This window comes from Gavialis gangeticus, unplaced genomic scaffold (assembly GCF_001723915.1).
Source record: "Gavialis gangeticus isolate Ggan-Ray unplaced genomic scaffold, GavGan_comp1, whole genome shotgun sequence".
NCBI classification, from domain to species: Eukaryota; Metazoa; Chordata; order Crocodylia; family Gavialidae; genus Gavialis; species Gavialis gangeticus.
Genome location: NW_017728998.1, coordinates 42722286 through 42732353, shown reverse-complemented (window position 1 = coordinate 42732353; position 10068 = coordinate 42722286). Strand labels below are relative to the sequence as shown.

Below are 10068 nucleotides of genomic sequence, written 5' to 3'. Positions count from 1 at the left end.
GGGGAGGAGTGCATTTCTGTGCCTGCTGGGGGGGGTGTGGCGCAAGGTCAGTGGCACCCCTTTATGGGCCACATATGCGCTGCCTGGCCAGGGGCGCGTGGAGGGGGAAAGCTCACATGCGGGGGCCACCACCACTGCTGCTGGGGGCTGAGGGAGCAAGGATGTGTTGTGAGGGGGAAGACATGGAGTGTCTGCTGTCTGACAGGCACTCCTGGTGGGGCTTTTTCCCCCCAACGCCTGCCCTTTCCTCAGCTTGAGTGGGCAGGCAGACAGGCAGAGAGGGGGGGAATAGAGTGTGCCCTGGGGTGCAGCAGCAGAGGGGCAAGGGGCACTGCTGGCCCCCTGCGGTGCCCCCCCATCTCAGCTCACTCTGTGCCCACTTCCAGGAGCAGGGCTGGGGGGGACGAGGGCAGCAGTGCCCCTCTGCGAGTTGCACATGCCCTGCCTGGCGGGGGGGGAAGAAGGGGGATGCACGCGGTGGCCACTAGCACCATTGCACCGCCACACCTTGCGCCGCATGCCTGTGGCTGGACAGCTGCACGGGACATGGTGTGGTAGCAGCTGCCTCTCCACTGGCTGGGTGGGTGTGTATAGCTTGCAGAGCGGCACTGCTGCCCTTGCCTCCCCCTCCGGCCTTGCTCTGGGCAAGTGGTGTGGGGCGTGGCGGCAGCAGTGTACTGGCCCCCTCCGTTCACACGTGGTGGCCGCCAACACCAGTACACCGCCACAGCTGCACCCTGAGCCAGTTGCCCAGAGCAGGGGTGAGGGCAGGTGCCCGTGGGCCTCACATGCCTGCCTTGCCAGGGGAAAGGGGGTTCGCATGTGGCAGCTGCCACCACAATGCCATGCCCTGCATCCTGTGTGGTTTTCCTGCCGCTGGCTGCAGGCCAGTGGTGTGGTGGTGGTGGCAGCCGTGGCATGTGAGCTCCCCCTCCCCCTTGGCTGGGTGACTCGTGTCATCTGCACAGGGGCAGTGCTGCCCTCGCCCCCCCGGCCCCTCACCGCTGCCCCTGGGAGTGGACACGGAGTGAACTGAGGTGGAGGAGTTAAAGACCCGTAAGGTAGGAACCAGTACTGCTTTCCTTGGAAAGCGGTTTTACACCACTTCCCAGCCCTTTTGCAAACAGCTCTTGCAAGCTGGAACTCAGCCAGTCTGCAGAGCTCTTTTCAAAAGAGGGAAATCTGCAGATTTTCCCTTTTTTCTCCAATTCAACCGGGAAGTCCGTGGCTTTCTCCATTTTTCCGTGGGAAACAGAAAACCCAGATCCCTGCTGATTAGCAAATCCATGAAGAAATTAGCTCGCTAACTTCTTACCTCTTCATCTTCACCCTTAGCAATGTAGGAGGTGAAGCCGCCGTATTCTGCATCCCAATCTGAGCAAGAGACAGAGAGAGAATGAATGAATGAATATCAACTGGAGGGCTAAACAATCCTGGCTCCTCCTGAGGGCTAAAGTACCTGCACCTTGAATTCCCAAAGTTTGCCGCTATTAGTTTGTTCCTAGTTTGCCTATTGCCAAATATTTTTATTCAGAGATGCAAGTTTGAACCCCACTGCCCACTAGTACCAAGAGGCATCCCCAGACCCCCTGTATGCCTAGTGGGTTACTGTCACCCCATTCCATACCTACATCTCCACAATGGAGTCTAAAGTTTTAGTTGAAAGTACAGTGGACAGCCAGAACAGGTTAGGTTGCTCCAGCAGTGGGCTCACCATTGGCTCTGGCCCCAGCTTCCTTTAGGGTTGTTAGCAGCTGTCCAAGATTACAAAATATTTGATTACTTAGGCCTTGGTTTGGGGGATGTCTAGCTGGAACCCAGGTTCACTAAGCAGAACGGACCCAACCTACCTCAAATCACTTGATGCCTTTGAAAAAAAATGGGGAGGGGGTTATGTATTATGGCTTTCAGTCAGGGATGGTGACCTGAGCTAATCAATAAGGAAGCAGCTCCTCTGTACTCCTGCCTCTGGATTCACGACCCCCATCACTGCTGCTCTGAGTGAAGAGTCCCAGAAAAGTTCCCTGAAACATTTCCCACCCTCTACCCTCCCTGCCATTACATAGTCAGCTGGAGGAACTGCAAGCGGCAGCCTCTCTCAGAGCACCACCTCATGGTCTATGGAACAAAAGCACCTGTTTTGGAAGTGAATCCTGCATTAGCACTCGGCAGCGCAGACTACTACTGGGGCCTGATTTGGCTCTGCCACTCAAAACCTGCAAATGACTGGCTGCAGAAGCATTTGGTAATGTTACATAGGACTAGGGAGCAGCAGGGAGGAGCCTTCCCTTTAGAGAAGAGGTGGAGTGATTTGGCAGTTTTAAAAGCAACAGACAAGGCCAGATAATTGTAAACCCCTTTTCTTCCCTCTTGGCTGAGGCTAGTGAGAAACTCTGGATCTCTCCTACCTACCTTCACAGCCACAGAAAAACATCAGGTCCAGGGCAAACTCTGTTGCTTGGGTGTCATGGACTAGAGTGTAGCAACCATTCATCCACTGTCTCAGCTCCCCCACACACATAGGGACACTTGAGCCTAGAGACGGGAAGCAAGTATGTGAACAGCCAGGCTGGAGCAAGAGGCTACACAATGGGACATTGATGGGAATGTTGTCATTGCCCCTGTTAGGACAAGAATATCACATTTGGTCTTCAACTTGGAACCTGCTGCTTTTACTTACTATTCTGTGGTTCACCCTCAGCAGTTTTGAGGAAGTTTTCCAGCTGGCCTCTTTGATCAGCGTTGCCACTGGTCTCTTGACTGGTCTCTCCTTCCTTAGCCCTGGAGGAGTCATGACCAGCACAGTCTGCAGCCCTCCCCTCTTCTCCCTCCTCCTCATTGGAGGAAGCCAGGAAGTGCAGCTTTAGACCCGTGAAATTAGAGAGCAGCAGGAACAAGGCCTCAGAGCGGAAGAACTCCAAGCAATTCTTCAGGATGTCCGGAAGGCTCCCTTCCTCAGCCACCTCATAGCATCTGAAAAATAGTGGGGTTGCAAGAGGCAGGTAAGGATTCACTGTTCACACTTCTGGGGAGAGATGTGCTACTGCAACCTCAAGGTAGAATGCAGGTGGCCTAGTTAACTAACAGCTTGGCACAGCCCTACCTTTTATTGGGGGGTCCCCGTCTCGTCCATTTGATGTCTTCTTTCTCTAGAGCCTCACACACCAACTGAAATTTCTCTCTCTACGAGAGAGGCACATGGAAGAACTCAAACACCTTTGCTTCCCACAATTTCCTAGCATGCTAACAGCAACTACTCAGTGCTCCCGCTCTAGACACCACAGTGTTGGTTCTTTGAACCATTACTCCCCGCATCCAGGGGCAGGAGAAATGATTATGGTTGTTCAGTGCCCTTCACACTTTGTATTGAAAAGTTCTAAGTAGGTGTGACAGGCAAATTCTCCACCCACTTGTATAGGTGAGAGGTTACCTGCATTATACAGGTCCTACAGCCCCTATGGTAAAGCAAGTGACACAGCGCAGTCACTCTTGGTTACATGTCTCATGCGTGGCATGGAAAGGTTCTTGCTGCCAGCATGAAGAGGAGGAGGTTGGAACAGTGCTCGTGGTTCTCACTATGCATCCCTGTGCACAATGTGAACCACAGGCTACATAACAGTGCCAGGCACCTGCGTGGGTAAGTGTTCAGCCTACATTTCCTCTATTCCTGCCTAAACAAAGCAGCTGGTGCTCTAGTCCTCAGCCATACAAATGGGCACCATACCAATCACCATGCAATCCCTGCCAGCTGTGACTTGCAGGACATGCCCACATAGAAAACATCATTCTTTGTATTCAGCCTGTTTCCTGGACCCACTTTAAAGAAATCCTTCAGGAAAGTCTCTGATCGATCCTCAAATTCCTCCTGGATCTGAGCTTGGGAAACCATGTCCAAATAAACAGGATTGATCCAGTTGTACAAGATTTCATGCTGAAACAGAACCAGAGCTTTAGTGTGAATGCTGGATATGAAGTTACAGAAATGATGGACTCTTTCCCGTTCCCTCCTCACTTAACAACTAAAAGGCTTCAGCTCACCCCCATCTGTCCATGACATTTGCAATAGACCATTCACCAGAATCACTAAAAATGAAAGCTCCTGAATTCTCCAACTAACTACTACTACTACTAAGACCGTGCTCCTTCTCAGCACTTTTGAACCATGATCTCAAAGCCAATGGATGTACAGGGAAAAGGAGAAAGATGTTAAGCAGCTGTACACACCATGCTGAGGAAAACAGGGGAGTCCCAAGATACAGGGGAACTACCCCGTTGATTGTATCCCTTCTGTAGTATCCTGCAAACATGAATGAATAAATACTTTCTGCTTACATCATAGGGGATGTGTGGGCTTCGTGGCAAGGGGGCTTCAGTGTAGCGGGGAGGCCTTGCCACTGATGGACCGTGAAACCAGCCACTCACAGACAAGCGGCACTTCTCTTTGGACAGGACTTCTGATACCTGAAAAGAAAAAGTAAAGAACATGTTACCATTAATGTTATGGTGCACCTGGGGGGATAGAGAGGATGGGGCAGCCGAAGGAAGCATACTGTTGCACTGGACGCTGTACAGACCCAGAGTAAGAGGTGAATCCTGCCCCAAAGAGCAGACAGAAAAGGCAGACAGACAAAACATAATACTTCTCACTTTGCTGATGGCAACTGATGTACAGAAGTTGCACGATTTGCTCATGCCTGCATCTGAGCCATGTGCCACACCCAGCTCTCTTGAATCCCAGTTCAGTTCCTAAGCACCCACCCAGCCAGGGCAAGGCTGCTGCCCACAAGGAAGAGAGGACACACCCTTTGCCACTTACTGGAATATCTCCCAGAATCTGCAAAATACGTTTACCAGGGTTATTCATGCAACACAATAGGTGTAGGTGCTATGGGAAGAAGTTGCAGACCACAGGCCATAGCCACATAGCAGCAAACCACAGCTGTTTTGGTTTCTAACTTTTAAGTGCTATTGAACCACTGCTTGTCAAGACACAGCTGTTTTAGGCACTCAACCAAGGGGCAAAACTTTATCATTATGCTTAGTCTCAAGCACTCTTCTTCAAATTAAATTTCTCATTCGGCAGTGGGGGTTGTGGATTTCTGCATTATGACTGAGTAGTGTTAGGTTTGACATACAACAGTCAGACTGATGTGGACAGGAGCAAAACTGGTTAAAGGATTAAGTCCATGTTCCAGTATATTAACAAGGAAGGCTGGCTTGTGATAAGGGTTGACATCTGGTAGTGTGTTATTCACTCCTGTGACACCTAAAAATGCTTTGAATTATTATTAAAACTCTTAACTAGAGAGCAGAAAAATGTCCCCCATATCTAAGTATGCTACAAGCAGCCTAGCAGTCTTCTTGCTAGGCACCCAGGGCTGGGACCATGTTGTACTAGGAGGTCTTGGATAAAAGCTCTCTTCCAAACCAGGAAAGCTGGACTGAGATCCAGAGACACATTAGGAAGGAAGGACAGGATGCTCCTTGCTGGATGTTTGAAAAGAAGGATTTTTGCTGGCTTGTCTGTACGTGGCCAGCCAGCCTGCTGTCATTTATTGACAACAAAATGACAATTAGATTTAGGGATCACAGATGCTCAAGGGAATTCAATATCTGGAAGCCTGTGATTAAGATCACTTTCAGTGAAGTCAGTTGAGTCTTAAATGCCTGTGCTAACAGCAGAGCCTGGATATGGGACAGGATGATACTAATACCCAGGATTAAGTTTAAGTTAGCTGGAGGTGATTGCAGGGCTAAGGGCACAGACAGACGAATGATTATACTACTTTACAGATGGGGGTTGGGGGGAGGATGTATTGATTGTGAATGCATGTCAACTAATCCACTGCACCTCCTTCATCTGTCTGTTTATATCCCACAGTATGTTAAACACTTCCATTTGCTAAGGGATATAACGGACATACAAAACAACCAGAGTGGATTCAGTTGAATGCATTGTAAGAATCTCCCATTTAAAAGCAGTCAATTATTTACTCTGTCTATGCCTGCAGTTATGAATGCACAGGGCTTTATATGTCTTCAGTAAGTTGCCAGCTGACAACAGCTCAGGGAATGGCCAGCAGGGATTTCTGTTATTTATGTCACCCTTACTTTACCATGTTAGATTTTGCTAAAACCCCAACCCATTCAGCTGAGCATCTGGCTAGCCTTTGAGATCATTCCCATTGGTGCTCCCCCTACCCTTCTTCCATTTGTTGCTACATTTATATTATTAGCACGCTCAAATAAATCAGAATCTATGATAAACAAAGCCAGGGCCAGCATGTCACTTGGGGAATCTATACAGAATGAATGAAGCTGGAGTCAACATGCTACTCAGAAAGTTCTTACAGTCTGCCTGTCTTCATGTTGTTCTGTAGCCTGATCCCCATTAGGAACCCCCAAGTATCTGTGGAAATAAATTTAACCAGGCTCCTAACTTGACTAAGAAAAGAGACAGAGACCAGAGGTGCTGATACTGCTCATTTCAGAAAAATGTTCTGAGATAAGAAAATCCTGCATGCCTTGTTTTCGTCTTGATATATTACCCTCTGTGCGGATGTTAGTTTTCTTTTCTCTCTGAGAACCAGAAACTGATAACCATTCCTATAAGCACATTTCCCTTTTCTTTAAGTAAACTGCCTGTGTGTGTCAGACCAGTGATTTACTCCTATTTGCTTCTCCAAGGTTGTATTTTGTTTCTCTCCGTCTTAAGTATAAACATGCCTGTAAACTTACAGAGTTCAAGAATTCCTTTGAAACAGACAAGTGGGCGATTCCCCTTGCTGTATGGAATTCTCCCTGTGATCACAGTATAGCCCTAAATAAAGAAAAGCTGGCTCTGTCAGTTCTGATTCAACCACAACGCGAAGTTTGATTTCTTCCACATATTTAACAAGGTTAGATTAGACAGGACACTGACTTACCACCCTGTTACAAGTCAGATCATAAGTTCATGTGGCTAAACAATGGATCCCAGTTGTGATGGTTACCTTACAACCCTGAGGTACTACTAGAATGAGCATTTATAATGATCATGCTTGAAGGGTAGCTCCTCACCTGGTGAAAAGAGACTGGAGACACTTCAAAGAAGACCAGGGAGTTCCATGAGGGGACTAATGACTTGACAACCTGCAGGGGTTGAACGTGCTCTGAAATGGAAGAAACCGCGTGTGCATGTTATGGTTCTACTAGAAACTCCCACAAAAGCCCAAGCTGCCTAGATCCAGAACCTTTGGGATTGGTTGCTCCTGGTGGCTACACAGGATGAGGCTCCAGAGAAAGACCACAGTGCAACTCCCTCCCACCAGTGCAAGCACTTCCCCTTGCACGATTTCACTCCCAACCACAGATAACACCAGGCAGAAATGCAGCTCTTGGCATCACACTTATGCTGCCACCCTTCATAGCAGTTGCTCATACACAAAGGATCCCCATCCTCATTTGTACAGTCAACCGCAGTGCTCTTCCTTAAACTCTCAGCTGTCACCCAAGAGTACAACCTCAAGTGACCGCTGCAGCCCTTCTTCTGAGCAGCCCACACCTCATCCTGTCCTCATCAACAAAGCTGTGCATCCTCACCCTGTCCTGTCACTTCACAGGCATTTGCGCATTGCTGTATAAGGACAGACAAGCTATCAAGCTTCTCAAGCACTTCCCTAAAACAAACACCTTCCATCACCTGGCATCAAGGTCCTACCATCTGCACTGTACAGGTCCAGAGTGCCTCCATCACTCTTCTCCCATGGTGGAACAAGGTACAGAATGAAGGCGATTCTCCGCCCCTCCAGCTCATCATCATGGCACAGCAGGACATCTGCAATCACAAATGTTTGCATCTCTGGCATGCTCTGGATTTGTTTCAGTGGCTGTTTCCCTAACTAAGCCCGGTTGCTGGGAGGGATACAGGAAGGAAATCCAACCCCTTCTCCAGACCTGCATCTTCACCTGGTCCCAAATCAAGCCAATTCCCAGACCCTGGAGGAAGAATTTCCTTTGGATTCTATTGCAGTGTCACTGCATGGACCAGTCCTCCCAAGTATGTCTAATATTTTTCCACATCCTTCCTCTTGTAGTTACTCAGAGAAGAAATCTCTCAGCTCCACATGCTCAAATCTTCAGTTGTATAAAATGCCCTCTGAGCACATTCACGGATGCTGAGGGCTACTACAATGACAGCACTGGTGACTGCAGGCCTCTATCTGCAGAGCCAGGACAGCATGGGCAAGAGCTTTTTTACTCAAGATGTTCTTGTTAAGTTACCAAATGTGACTTAACCCTACCCTTCAGGAACCACCACCAAGTGGAGTTTAGTGGTCACAACCCACTCAGCCTGGGTCGGCAAAGCCAGCCAGCCCATAAGATGAGATATGATTGTCAGACACTGGAATCTTAACTGTTGCTTCCAGACCTTGAATTCCCTGCTGTACTGCATAAACAGACACAATCCAGGGAGCCCCTAGTCTGTCTGTATTTCTCCGAAGACCTGGAAGACCCCCAAGTATACTGGGCCCCAGTTTAAACTACTATGAGCAGAAATATCCAGCCCAACAGATCTTCTCCATTTTCTTCTTGCTTGAGTCTTTGCTTTGCTGAGCAACAGCTCTGTGGTGTGCTAGGAAGCCTTTGTTACTGGGGTTCTCTGTTGCAATATAATGCTCTTTACCCCAAAGAAACTGAGAAGACCTGCTGCTAGCTCACCTGTATATTCATACTTGGCACAGGACAGGTCAATAGTTGGCTCCAGCTCAATCTGAGTGACAGCAGAAAGCCACGGACGGAACTCGTCAAGCAGAACTTTCCTAAGGGGACAAGCATGGGGTTGCTGGGACAGGCGCCACCCTCAGCTACAGCCCGGAGTACACTGCCAAGGGTACAGAGCCCAGCCTTAGACCTACTGTGTTATAGCTGTGAGGTGATGACAGAGAGAGTGAGCGTTCTGCATGCATGAGCAACCCTACACTGGGGATTCCCAGCCCCAGGGCCGCAGCCTAGAGCCAGGCTGCAAAGGGTTGGCTGCTAGTGTGCAGGAGGGCTGGCTGGTGGACTGGAAGTAACTGCAGACCAGCAAACCACAGAGTGGAAGTGACCGGCATGCTGTAGACTGGCAGCCAACCCTTTTTTATACTGACTATAAAAAAGGGTTGGTTACCTGCCCACGGTCACTGCTGGTCCACAGTTTGCCAGTCCATGATCACTTCCGGTCTGCAGCTTGCTGGTCCTCAGCCTAAAAATGTTGGGAACCTCTGCCCTGCACTACCCACATGAGAAGAGAGAGTGGCTTCGCTCATGAGAGCACTTCAGCAACAAAGCAGTGAGGGGGGAGATTCCAAATGTCCAGCATAAAACATCAACAGCTGTTCCAGAGTGAGGAAAAAGGAGTTTTCCACAAAACGGAGCAGAAACGAGTCCAAATTCTGGAGAGGACTGTTTTATTGCTTACTTAAGCACTGTGCCTTTTTCTCCCTTTCTGAAATGTTTCTTGGGACAGTATCCAAAGGAGGGGTTCTTGTTTAATGACAACAGCTTCAGGCAAACAGAAAACCAAGGCACCAGACCAACATCCTCGATAGGTTTGTGAACGCAGAGGGAGGGGAACGAGAAGTGGTTCATTCTGAAACAATGGAGAAAGCCCTTTCGACCGCCTCAGCTGGGCCAAAACTCGCAGCCACGTTACCTGAGTGCGGAGACGTGCGGTTCCTTCCGCTCCTTCAGGTCGTCTGACTGGGAGTGGGGGGAGAAACAGGAGGCGGCGTTGGGCGCGGCTCCGAGGCAGCAGAACGTCCCCGCCCCAGGACGCGGGACCCCCGCCCGCCGACCAAGCGGCAAGCCGCTGCCCCAGACCCGGCGGGGGGGATGCGGCACCTGCTGGAAGCGGTAGAGGTCGTTGCCGCGGCGGCGCAGCGCCACGTCCAGCAACTCCGCGCGCAGCTGCTCCGCGAAGCCCCCGCCGGGCAGGAAGTCCGTGATGACAGCATGCGGGAAGGGCACGGGGGCCACGGCCACGGCCTCTGCGGGCAGAGCGCGGCGTCAGCCCCAGCCTGGCCCGGCCCCAGCCCCAGCCCCACT

The 10068-nt window shown here is 50.1% G+C and overlaps 1 protein-coding gene across 1 annotated transcript in view; it reads right to left on the bottom strand.

Moving 5' to 3' along the window:
* The window catches only part of OGFOD1 (2-oxoglutarate and iron dependent oxygenase domain containing 1), a gene marked incomplete at its 5' end in the record, with an annotated part of 16889 nt that extends 6860 nt beyond the window's left edge, over positions 1 to 10029 (bottom strand). The window contains 11 exons of the mRNA XM_019505294.1: positions 1316 to 1374; positions 2413 to 2535; positions 2681 to 2973; positions 3104 to 3183; positions 3818 to 3931; positions 4333 to 4461; positions 7060 to 7151; positions 7700 to 7816; positions 8701 to 8801; positions 9677 to 9723; positions 9865 to 10029. Of these exons, the coding sequence (XP_019360839.1) occupies positions 1316 to 1374; positions 2413 to 2535; positions 2681 to 2973; positions 3104 to 3183; positions 3818 to 3931; positions 4333 to 4461; positions 7060 to 7151; positions 7700 to 7816; positions 8701 to 8801; positions 9677 to 9723; positions 9865 to 10029 (1320 nt within the window). The remainder of the gene's footprint in view (positions 1 to 1315; positions 1375 to 2412; positions 2536 to 2680; positions 2974 to 3103; positions 3184 to 3817; positions 3932 to 4332; positions 4462 to 7059; positions 7152 to 7699; positions 7817 to 8700; positions 8802 to 9676; positions 9724 to 9864) is intronic.
* Positions 10030 to 10068: the final 39 nt, after the last annotated feature.